Source organism: Triticum dicoccoides, chromosome 3B (genome assembly GCF_002162155.2).
Source record: "Triticum dicoccoides isolate Atlit2015 ecotype Zavitan chromosome 3B, WEW_v2.0, whole genome shotgun sequence".
In the NCBI taxonomy this organism is placed as follows: Eukaryota; Viridiplantae; Streptophyta; class Magnoliopsida; order Poales; family Poaceae; genus Triticum; species Triticum dicoccoides.
This window is the reverse complement of record NC_041385.1, coordinates 183,431,019-183,443,804: the sequence shown is the minus strand read 5'-3', so window position 1 is coordinate 183,443,804 and position 12,786 is coordinate 183,431,019. Positions and strand designations below refer to the sequence as shown.

At 44.2% G+C, this 12,786-nt stretch overlaps 2 protein-coding genes across 2 annotated transcripts; both read right to left on the bottom strand.

The window, feature by feature from the left end:
- Positions 1-212: 212 nt before the first annotated feature.
- LOC119275454 (protein MALE DISCOVERER 2-like) lies at positions 213-4,967 on the bottom strand. Its single transcript, XM_037556304.1, has 12 exons — positions 4,330-4,967; positions 4,095-4,227; positions 3,770-3,841; positions 3,150-3,293; positions 2,981-3,082; positions 2,794-2,858; positions 2,236-2,700; positions 1,793-1,983; positions 1,556-1,688; positions 1,308-1,465; positions 994-1,179; positions 213-894 (listed from the first exon to the last, which is right to left on the bottom strand). Exons 1-12 carry the CDS (start codon positions 4,424-4,426, stop codon positions 637-639), a joined length of 2,004 nt encoding a protein of 667 aa, XP_037412201.1. The 5' UTR covers positions 4,427-4,967; the 3' UTR covers positions 213-636.
- A 752-nt stretch (positions 4,968-5,719) lies between these two features.
- On the bottom strand, positions 5,720-9,025 carry LOC119275453 (multiprotein-bridging factor 1a-like). Its single transcript, XM_037556303.1, has 4 exons — positions 8,774-9,025; positions 7,103-7,186; positions 6,191-6,273; positions 5,720-6,103 (listed from the first exon to the last, which is right to left on the bottom strand). Exons 1-4 carry the CDS (start codon positions 8,913-8,915, stop codon positions 5,984-5,986), a joined length of 429 nt encoding a protein of 142 aa, XP_037412200.1. The 5' UTR covers positions 8,916-9,025; the 3' UTR covers positions 5,720-5,983.
- Positions 9,026-12,786: the final 3,761 nt, after the last annotated feature.

Genomic DNA, 12,786 nt, shown 5'->3' with positions numbered 1-12,786 from the left:
AGTATCATTTTTTTTGCCACACATGAATGTCCAATTCGGTGTGGTTGTAGGCCATGGTCGTGCCACGTGTTGAATGCATGGTTTGCAACAAGCTAGGTTAAAAATAACACCTGAATTCCATAATTTGTAGCAGAGAGACAGGCAAGAAAAAAAAATATTTCCATCGCAAAAAAATAAGAAGAAAAAGAACATGTTTCAAATGGATGAATTGCCATGGGAAACTTATAGGAGTACAATGCATTGGTTAGACCTAGTTTACCATCAATGCTTTTGAACCAGCTGCCATGTTCAGAAACTAAAAACTGAAGATTCAAATGGTAGGCAGTAGCACCAGGCACTTGTTTGACTTTTCACACCAATTATAAAAATTAATAATAAAATAAAATACTCAGTACTACATGCCCATGGTATGGTATTCCCTCATCTTGAGTAAAAATGATCAACATGTGCATTAGCTGCATCACATCTATCATTTACAACCTTTTTCCCTGCACGGGTGATCACAGCGTTCAGCAAAAGTTTACAGCGAAACTGTTCGTAGGATCAGGAGGGATGATGTTACACGGCACGTTGGTGCCCACCCAAACAAATGGTATATATGCAGCAGCAGCAGCAGCAGCAGCAGCAGCAATCCTACTAGGTCGACTTTATGGACAGTAACTCGAGCTCAGCCCACCAGAGGGGCGAGAGCCGCGGCGCCGCCGCCTCCGGCGAGACGCCAAGAACCTCCCTGAGCTTTCCCGTCACGTCTCGCATTGCTGGCCGCCGCGTCGGGTCGGGGTCGGTGCACTCCTCGATCACCTCGCAGACGGCCTCCAGCTCGTTGGCCTTGTGTTCCTCCAGCACAGTGTCGACGAGCTCGACATAGTTCTTGGCTTTGAGATGCTTGGCAGCCTGCGCGGCAGAAAGCAAGTTCACAGTTGTTAACGATGCAATGTTGTCGGAAATTAAGTTTGGAGTTTGGAGTTGCGCGGTTCGTTCGTGGTGTTATACCCAGATGCAGGTCACTTCATGGCCACCTGGTTCAGGAAGCTTTCCGGATATGATCTCCAGCAGAAGCATGCCGAAGCAGAAGACGCTGCCCGCGAGATCGGGAGGAGGTTCAGAGCGGCTGCTGCCGTCCTGCTTTGCAGCCTTTGCTCTGTCCGCGATTTCTTTCCACATGCCAACATCGGCAATCTGCAAATCAGTGTCCATCTCACTCAATGGTTGTGTTAATTATAATGTGGTAGCTTATTAATGAACCATGCCTTCACTGAACTCCGTGTTTCAGAAGAAAAAAAAACTGATTTCCTTCAAATGGATACCTTTGCAGCATAGTCATCTGTCATAAAGATTGCGTCGGAGCGTATATCGTTTATCGCCACAGGCGGATTGAGCTCATGGTGCATGTACTGGAGGCAGTATGCCAGGCCCATGATGATCCTCATCCTCGCAGGCCAGTCGAGATCCTCAAACACCTTGACTGCGAGGTTAGTAATTCAGTTTGGAGGCGGATATATAGAGTATACATAGCTTATGCGCAAGGAAGTAATGCGAAAGTAAAATTCCTTACGATGAAGATGCTCAGAAAGAGTTCCATTCGGAGCATACTCGTACACCATCATCCTCATGAAGGGTTTATTTTCTATGCAATATCCGAGGAGATTGACAAAGTTCTTGTGGTTGACTCTTGACACTGTATCTATCTACACAAGGAAATGGGGTGATTAGAAAGGTTACTAGAATTCACGTTTTTTACTACTTGCAACTTGTTTATTGTTGGCTACTACTAGAAGATGTAAGGAATCACCTTTTTTCTGAAGAACGTTTCTGAACTCTTGGACCACTCCTTGACCGATGAAATGGAAGTGGAGACAACACAGATCTCGACTCCACTGGATAATGTCCCCTTGAACACGGTACAGAAAGGCAGAGCGTTGAGAATGTTGCTGAAATCCTCGCAAGCGGCTTCGAGTTCTAGTCTGTTTAGCTGTGGAACACCTGAATGAAAGAATTGAGCTATCGAAAGTTAAATTGTATTACCCGGAGGCAATGGCATCTCAACAAATATAATGGAAGCACAAGTAGTTTTAAAGTAAGAATATCTGGTGCATATAAAATACAAATTGTATCACAGAAGACCCACATGTTCTTGAAATGTTGTCAGGCTATGCATGTATTTATTATGTTTCTTTCATGAGATATATTGACTTCATAAACAATAAAAGCCAATAGGATAGTTAGAATGTTTGCCTGTTACAAATGCCTTCCGAAGTTGGCCGCTTAGCCCCGCTTTCCAGGGGGCTATTGATCCATCCCCTCGCTTCCGACAGACCAAGATCGGCGCAATAATCAGGCTAATGAGCAGTATTGCAGCTAGAAATATGAGGACATAAGTCCAAATGCCATACTTCGCAACAGATGACTCTTTGTCGTCTGATTGGGTCACTGCGGCAGGCACCTGCTTTGGTGTTGCAGCATCAACATTCTCAACGGATTCTGGAACCGAAGGCATCAGGATTTGGCCATCCGACTTTGGGAACGCAGGAAATGAACCAGTCCCTAGAGATAGAACATCAGCAGGTCTCTGGATTCCTGTTGAATTTTCCAGGTCATTATTCCCTGAAAGAGCAGGCAGATTGCCAGCTTCAAGCAGCCTGCGGCGCATTGCACTTGCTATGGACTGCAAATTCTGCATTATGTGTGACTCGGTAAAACCTGACAGACAAAATGTAATTGTTTAATGATGTGTAACACACTAACACATCAGACAAAAAATGTTGAGTCTACATCCTGACAATGCCCAATTACTTGGTAGATTGTTGCAATATTTCCCACGGAGGACGTTGAAAGAAATCCAATTCTTAGACCCCAGCCTGTAAAACGAAAATCTGTTAGGATGTGAAATAAAACTTTCAGAAATGAAACCTATGAATAGTTGAAGGCTAAGTTGAGTGACCACAAAAGTAGGGCCGGGCACATCCATGTAGCCACTTACCAGCAACCTAGTTTTCTGCTCAAGCAGCATGTCTGCTCAGCAGCTCCACCTTGTATGTTGAAAGATGAGACGCCTTCTTGGAACTGATTGTTGTGAAGTGATCTGAAACACAATGGTACTTCATTCTACGAAGCAAAGAAGAGATCACAAATGATGCAATTGGCCTTACAGCTGTTTGAGTAGTGGCATCGTCCCTAGTTCTTTTGGAATTGTTCCATCCAAGTTGTTGGCACTCAAATCCAGTACTTCAAGGGCAGATAACCCTCCAAACTCTCTGGGGATTTGCCCATGGAAATTGTTCTTTGGAAGTAAACTAGACAGAAATAAGAATTAAGCCAATATGACCCAACACACGTATTCACATAATATTGACCAAACAAAAGAACATTTTGCGCAAACGCTTGCTAACGTAAGTGCAATGGTGCATCTAGAAATTTTCATCAAAAACTAACATCATTTTTGACATGTACGAAATAAACAAGAGATAAGTGAATAGTACCCGATACAGTTCATTTATGTCCTTTTGTTTTTGTACAAGGTACAAAAACTCATAACATTAAATGAAAGTTTATAGGTGCACATGATATAGTGTAATGTATGCCATGCTTTTTTGCATGATTTTTCGAAACCAGAAAGGCTGTAAGTGCTACATGCAATGCTTGCAAATGCAACCGTCTGTGATTCAGAATTATCCTGATCGAATACGCCATTATATAGAGATAAGAATCAAACAATGGAATTCTAAATTAACCTCTTATAGTCCAGATAAAGTATAGTTAAAATACTCACAGTGATCTTAGACATTGTAGGCTTCCAATCTCAGGTGCGAGGGTTCCAGCCAGTTCATGACCTGTTAAATTCCTATATGTTGAAGAAAATAAGAACTAAAGGCACATGATGCACAATTAATACACTACTTTAGCTAATCGTATTGGCACAAATGATTTGCAAACATCTGAATTTCAACGTGGAAAGAAAACTATTTCCTGACATAAATCTGGCACAGATATGATTTGAACAACGTAGGCAATTACAAAATTCGGCACATAAATAATTGCGTGGAGGCATTGCGTCAACATTTGGAAGAATATAGAGGGGGAAAAAACAGACTTACAGAATCTCCACATTGCCGTCAGAGCATTGGACGCCGGACCAGCTGCAGGGATTGTTGTCCATGGGATCCCAGTCATGGAAGACTCCATGGGGATCTCCCTCCACCCTCGCCCTCAGCTCCAGCAAAGCCAATCCTAGCAGATGTACATGATGGCACCACACCCATGAATCATCCAAGGCACAACCACAAATCGAGTGCTACCATCGGTCTCTCGTGTGATGGCATTGTGAGTTACCTTCGCCGTTGAGCAGAGCGGCGCCAGCCCACGCCTGCGCCTGGAGCAGTACGACGAGGACGAAGAGCAGCATGAGCCCCCGACGCGCGCCACCCATGGCTACGACGCGGGCGCCTCCCGGCGGCCACTCGCTGGCTGGACACACCGACGCCGTCCTCGGACACCCGCGGCCTCTCAGAGCGGGGCAGAATAAGACGAGTAACTAGGACGAGACCGATGGACGAACCGCACGGCCGGCCGGGAGGCGCTAGCTCCGGTCGGGCCTTGCCTCAGGGCGGGCGTTTCTCCTCGGCTTGGCCATCTATCATGCCGGGAGAGCAGAAGAGGGGGAGGGCAGGACGCCGCGGCGTGCGCTGGTTCCGGCGAGCTATTCGCCGGCGGCCATGGGTGGATGAGGGAGGGAGGCAGCTGCTGCCCGGGTTTGGCCTCCTGCTCCGCGAAAGCTGGGGGGTTGTCCCGGCGGAGCTGGATAGGTTCCTGCCGGGATGTGCGGTTGGCGGCGGCGCGAAGGGGAGGGGGGATTCCGCGCGCGAAGGCGGTGGGTGGTGGTCAGATTCGGACGGGGGAGGGAGGGAAGGCCGCGAAGACGGTTGGCGGCGGCGCGTCCCCGTCGCCGCCGCGCGCGGCAAACCGCAGAAATAGAGCATGGCCATTTCAGGTCATCTTTGCTTCAAAAGAATTCTATACTCCCTCCGTGTCTTTTTAGTCCGCATAGTATAGTTTTATTTTTAAGTCAAACTTTTTAAAATTTAACTAAATTTGTACGGAAAAATATGAAGCTTTACAATATCAAATCAATACTATTAGAATCATCATGGAATATATTTACATATTGTACCTATTTGATATTCTAGATGTTAATATTTTTTTCTACAAGCTTGATCATACTTCAGGAAGTTTGATTCAAGACAAAGCAACTATGCAGAGTTACCCCTCAAAAAAAAAAATATGCAGAGTTAAAAAAAAAAGAGGGAGTACCAGAAATTTAGAGATATTTTGTTTCCAGAGAATTTTTAATTATTTTTGGAGGAGTATGTACCATGTGGCTTTTTCCATATTGAAAACAGTTATTTTTCTCCACAGCCTAGTGCATTTTCAAAAGAAGATTTCCATAGATGTTTTTCTTTCTTTCAATGACGCATTTCAGTTCTTCTGGAATTCTTTAAAATTGTGTGTTTTCTGTTTTTTACACAACCAAAACATCTTATTAAACATTCAATTCTCTAGAATTCAACACACCATCGCATCCAATTCATGCATTTTCAAAACGCTCAAACCTAAAAGGGCCCATCGTACTAGTAGAAATAAAAACCAACTGAGTCGCAAACTCCCATTGTCTTCAAAAAATAAAAATAAACACGCAGGAGCAATTAAGTGTTAATAATGCAGAGACATTTAGTAACAGAGACAAGTTATATAAAGGTTCAGGCATTCAGAAGAGTTCACATTCACGACGACACACTGACGAAACGAAACCCAGATACAGAGTTGTTCACAGAAGCTAATAATTACATTCACCCAAACCAGAGCGAAATACCAAACTCCAGGGTTTTCTTAAGTCGCATGATTTAGTAGACAAGCTTTATTTAGCGGTAAACTTGCCCAGCCAAGCTCCTCTCTTGAAAGACTCGACTCCTGTCAGATGCACGCAGCTTCACTTCTTGCCTCGCAGCTTTGTGCCAAGAGCCCTTTCCAGCTTGCCGATGATCTGTTGGTTTGGGATAGCCTTGCCTGACTCGTACTCCTGGATGACTTGTGGCTTCTCATTGATCAGCTGGTAATCAAACAATGTGTCTTAGGGAATGAAAGGCAGAGAGATGTTACAGATTTCAGGTTGGCAGTTAAGTAAGATTCATCATACCTGTGCAAGCTGTGCCTGTGTGAGCTTCTTGTCCGTTCTAGCCTGCATAATGCTCTTCTTCAGGTCTGACGGCACACGCTCATCTGTTCAAGATAACCCCCAATGGTTAAAAAGCAATAAAAGACGTATTGGCATTCAATAACAATGAAAAGTAAAGGACCATTGAAGGATTCAAATTCAAATTCCTTTAAAGTAAAAGTAAATTTTCATAGAATAACATTCCTATAATGTAACTTAAGTTTTAACAGTGTAGCCCTAATAAAAGTACAGCACCCATAGAAAAATCATGATTACCATATTTATAGAATATGAAATCAAATGCAGCAGGATACACACGGCTTCTAAGCAGCAAATTTGCTCTGAAAGGACAGTACAGGTACATTATAGACGAACCTAATTTTCCTTGTGATCAACAGTTGAATATCAGTAGAAACTAAGAAAAACCTGACTTGTACATCACAACAAATTATGTTTATTCCAAACCTCAAAAAATTCATCAAAAAATAGGGTAATCCATGAGTCCATGATGGTACATAAATTAGGAACAAGTGTCACCTCAATAGTGTGGAACACTCAAGCAAACCCAACATACTTTACAAGATATAAGTACATATATACTGAAATGCATGTCAATGCATTAAGAAAAAAGAGAAACTGATCAACTGACAAGCATACTCCTGTATAGTTCCTTTTAAACAAAGGAAAAATCTTTGCCATATTTCACAGATATTATTGGATATAACTGAGAAAGAAATACACACATAACATAAATAAAATGATTGCCATACACACATCACATAAACAAGATTGACATACACACACCACATAAACAAAATGATTGGACAATAAACAGCTATTTTAGGTAGTTATTCCTTTTTGAAACATATAGAAGTAAAAGTGCATGGAACTCACGAGCAAGATTCTCTGTATCATCATCAAGCCTCTTTGTATTGAGCGATGTGGTGCTATGAGCAGCTTTGTTTGTCCCAGCATTATCTGCATTCATCAACAATGCCATCAAAGTTAAAGCAATATATAAAGTTCTCACATATCTATCTCAACAAAGTGTGCAAAAGAAGCACAGATAGATGTTCTGATCATACAATGCAAGTGTCTCTTTTACAGCACCGCCTATTATACAAGATATCACATACTGATCATGTACAAGCATTTATGATGGACATAAGGCCCATAACATGCATAAGAAAACTAGAAAATAACTCATCATAAAAGAGAAAAGTATTCCATGACAAGCTTAAACCTCTTCAATGGCAATCACTTAACCAACATGAGAAGGTATTCCATGACCAGCTTAAGCCTTTTCAATGGCAATCACTTAACTGACATGAGCGAGAAAGTACTATTTGATGTTGGCATGAAGTGCGTTATTGCAAAGACAACCAAGATAGTAGACATCACTAACTCCCGTTATCCAGAAAAATAAACAATTAAAACATATGGATCATATAATCCACACTTCAACACAATAGGAGTGCACTAGGGACTAGGCACACGAGGTGTACAGGTGCACTAAAAGCATAATTAAAAATACTAATATCCATGTAGAATCCTATTTATAATTTAGAAAAAGATTGATACATCATGGATTTACCAAACACGCTAATTTTCAAATCCAAGTTCAATCCACAAATCTCAGAAAAGAAGGGACAAACATTGCTGTGAATAGTCCACACCATGATTTATCTCTTTTGTTTCTCAGTGTGTGATTGAACTTTTTTGATAAGGTATATAAATGTTGTATAAATATTGTTCTTTTTATTCCAAAAACTTCCATAAACTTTCGACATGCTAATTGACAAGACAATAGTGCACCCTAAACCAGTTAGCACACACAACATCACCCCAACATACTATTACAGTATTACTTCCATCCAGAACCAAGACAACATTAATGCAACATCATTCTACTTATACAGATCTTGCCCCAACATATCACAGGTTCTTATCAACACTTTTTGATGACTTTACATGCAGTGAAAGAGTGTAGATATTTTAACTTGCAGTACAAAATCCAAATGCACAATCACATCAGAGATGCAACCAATGAGCCACTGCTGCAATACAGACTACAAAAAATAAACCCCACTAACCGTATGTTCTAACCTCAGATTCAGTACAAGTGCTGCATCATCACCAATCAAACAAGTGAATCATAAAAGAAATAAAGAAAATCTCATGAAAATAAGATGCTTAGGACTAACAAATGACCAAACAAGAACATGCTCTAGTCTTCTAAAGTTCACAGATAATTTATTCTTCCAAAAATTCCTAATAATTCATTCCCCTGGAAAAAAATCGGCCAAATAATCCATTCTACCGAAAACCCTCGCGTGAAACAAGAACATGCTTCGGATTACCACGCCGATGTACGATTATAATCAAGGAGACTCTATCCAACGCCCTAGGATTCGCAGCATCGCACGCCAATCTGACGAAAAACCCGCGCCTACTCGAAGGCGAACTCGCCACTACGCGGCCAAACCAAATCCACCGCCGCGTCAAGCGATTCCTTTCTACTCCGAGACAAGGGGTCGAAAAGGTCGGGCCAGGAAGGATGCGTACGCTTCTTGGCGATGTCGATGTCGACGCCGGCGCGGCGGGCGGCGTTGACGGCCTTCTCGTCCTTCTTGGCGGCGGCGTTGGGCAGCTTCTTGCGCACGACCACCGGCTCCCAGTCCTGGGCGATCGGTCCGGTGCGAGACATCTCGGCTTGCTCCGGCTTCGGTGGGGCTTGCGGTTCGGTGGGGCTAGCTAGGGTTTCGCCGAGGTTGGAGACGATGAGGATGTGGTCGGTGCGAATGATCGGGGTTAAGGTGGCGACGGTCTCGTGACTCCTCTTGAGGTGAACGCAAATGGGCCTTCCGCGAACCTGATGGGCTGGTAACGTGTCGGAGCGGACTTGGACCTCTCTTTTTGTTCTCATCAGTTTCGGTCGCAGTTCACCTTGGGTTCGGCCCATTTAGTTTTTTCTCTCTTTAGTGACCACATTTTTTCCTTCATTTTGGCAACTCACACTCGCTCGTGAAACTAGACAATGCCCCGCGCGATTTGCTGCGGGAATCTTGTTGAAAATAAAATGCTAAATAAACTAAAACAATGTAACAGTATTTTGCATGACTAAGCTCATAAAAAAGCAGGTATGCATGAGTTGATGAGGTAGCAGCTTTGCATGAATAAATTAATGTACTGTATAAGATAACTTATGACTACATGCATGACTTGATGATGTGTCATTGTTGGAGTAAGAGGAAAATTAGATAGTGGGTTGCAACTATTTAAGAATAGAAGATGAAGCTTCCCAAAACTTTCATGATGCATTTATTTTTTTCCAGATTTCCATATTTGGTTTTTTCGCGATTTTTTCCAATGTATAAAAAATTTCAAAATTATGAACTTTTCAAATAGATAAATTTCTTAAAATACACGGATATTTTTATTGAATGCGTGATTTTTTTTTCAAATTCACGAAGTTTTTCAAAACCCACAAACTTTTTTCAAATTTCATGAACTTTTAGCGTTAAACTTCTTTAAAAATTTGTGAACTATTTTTAAAATATGTGAACCTTTTCAAATTCACAAAAATTTCTCAAGTTAGTGAACTTTTTTCAATTTCATTAACTTCTTCAAATCCGCGAACGTTTCTCAAGTTAGTGAAGTTTTCTCAATTTCATGAACTTTTTCAAAATCTAGCTACAGAAAATAGAATCAGGCAATAATTACGGAGAACTAACACATGCATCTAACGAGGGAGCATCAACAAAACCTATATCACAACACATGACCAGCAAAAACATAAATTGAAATTAGGAACGAAGGAGAGAGATGCAACGATGATGAGAGATGAAACCAACCACATCTGTCTGAAGAGCTCCAGACGTCTCGCGACCAAACCTTCAAATGAGCAGCGAAGGAGAGATCCAAATCAAAATCGCCATGTGTCTCCCTGTCTACCTCTCTGAGCTATCACCGCTGGAAAAGAAAATAAGGGAAGAGAAAAAGGCAGCTACAGGGAGAGAAAAGAAAATTATGAAATGAAGGGGCGCTCAACCAGAAGATATCACGCGCGCAAATTAACTGGTATCCTTGGAAAAAATGCAGCCCGGTAACAACCAACCAGCCCAGAGCTAAAAAGAAAGGGAATAGCAAGATTTTCAACACATAGATGGCAGACAAAAGAACGATTGAACGCCAATTGATTTCATCCAACTAAAAAGTAGAAAATCTGAAAAAATAAATAATATCCAGATGACTGTGTGAAAGGATCGAGATGGACTTAGAGGGGGGGTGTGTGAATAGGTACAATTACAAATTTTAATTGTTACTTAGCAATTTTAAGCAATAATGCAGAATATGAAGTTGAGCCTAACAATTGCAAGTGTGATGGTATGAGATAAGCAAGGTAAACAAGTAACACTAGTAGGAGAGTAAGCAAGCACAATATGATATAAGAAAGACTAAGAGACAAGTAACCACAAGTAGGAAGTTAGGATTAGGGATAACCACAACTTCGAGAGACGAGGATGTATGCCGATGTTCACTTCCTTGGAGGGAAGCTACGTCACTGTTAGAGAGGTGGATGTTACCACGAAGGCACACCAACGCCACGAAGGCTCATCCTATTCTCCCTTTGAGACAACACCATGAAGGCGTTTCTCAAACACTAATGGTAGACCTTGGGGTGGTCTCCAAACCCTCACAAACTTTCCGGGGGTAATCACAATGAACGATTCCTCTTTGAATGACTCCTACCGTCTAGGAGTCTCCAACCTCCAAGAGTAACAAGAACGACGGGGAAAGCTCAAGAACTTGCTCAAATCATGAATTCCTTTGGTGAGTAGAAGAGGAAGGAGTGGATCTATCACTTGATTGGAGAACTTCTCTCAAATGTTCCCAAATCCCTTGGGGATCTAGGATTTGGTGTAGGGGATCAAGAGAGGGAGTGAGATGTGTTCTTGGAAAGCTTAAAGTGAATGGTCAACCTTATACGGTGGAGGGAGGAGGCTATATATAGTAGTAGTGTAAAAACTGACCGTTGAGCCACTTAATGTACTGGAGTTGTCGGACGTCCGGACAATACCGGACTTCCGGTGGCACAGATTGGACCGGACGCCCGACAGGCTACCGGTCGTCCGGTTGCTGGGAATCCACAGGCCACATAGCAGTACAAGACACACAGCCACCGGACATCCGGAATGTGCCTGTCGTCCGGTGACCGGTCATCCGATGAGGATCGGAAATCCGTAAAAAATGTTCTGTTGAGGATGTACCGGATGCCCGGAGAGAAAATGGACGTCTGATGGCCGGCCATCCGGAGAGGACCGGAAATCCGCTAATTACGTTTTGTGAAGATCCACAGGACATCCGGTGAGAGCTGTCAGAGTAAATGACCACGGGTAGCCTAGCCGGCTCCCCCTGGCTCTTCAAACAAATAATAGGCTGATCAAGCCTTCGAGCACCCAAGATGCGGGGCCGCCTTCCCCCGGCCGGCTACCCCATCGGCCGACTACCGGGAGGCGGCCCGGCCCAAGAATCCTCCTGGAGAAAGCTGCGGGAGGACCGACCCCAGAAAGCCGGCCACCACATGGCCGACTCTAAGAAGCCGGCCACAACATGACCGACTCCAAGAAGCCGGCCCCCAATAGGCGGCCCGGATTGGGCCCTCAAAGTTTGCACCAATATAATGGCGATGGGACGGGGCGTGGCAACAGTAAAACACGCCGCCCTCGAATCCCGGAGTACGCATGGCTACAGTACGCCGTACGAGGCTGCCATGACCCGTCCGGCGTGGCACTGTTGCCATGCTGACCATGACATCACCCACGGCGGGCTGTCAGTACGGCCCGCAGGCGGCGGGCCCCTTCGGTCAGAGACACCCGAAGGCGGCCATGCTTCCTCTAATCGGCCGGGGGCGTAGCCGGCTCTCCCCAGCTAGCTCCCTCCCTCCCTCGAAGAACGTGCACCATTAAGGAGACAAGACGAGGTAGGGCTATAGTGAACGCCCGCAAGGCGGCGGCACTGTAGCCACGCTTACCTCGACAAAACCCTCGTCGTCGAGGGTGAGGCAACAGTAACCAGCCCCCGACAAGACCCCCAAGCAGTGGGGCCAACCTGTCTACCAGGAGGCCGGCAGCCGGCGGGACCCACCAGTCGGCGGGCCCCAGCAGTCGGCGGAGAAGCCGACGCTCGTAGACACTGACGGCTGGGCCCGTGCCCAGCCGGATTACCATTGTACCCCTGGGGGGTAGGCCTATATAAACCCCCCAGGGCACCCATGGAAAGGGTTGGACCTTGATAGTTTTAGACACCACTTTGAGAGGAGAAGAGAGCTAGCTTTGCCCCTTCTTCCTCCTCTCGCCAAAACAGCTCAAGGAGCCTCTTGTAGCTACTTGATTGATCTAGTGATCATGCGGAGACCCCGCGGAGCAAGACTAGGGATGTTATCTCCACGGAGAGCCCCGAACCTGGGTAAATTCGCCGGCGTGCATGTCTTAGCCTTATCTCATTTCCAGGCACCAGCGATGTCTTATTGACTCCCACAATGATAAGCCATCCGTTGGCATATGTCGCACCTACCA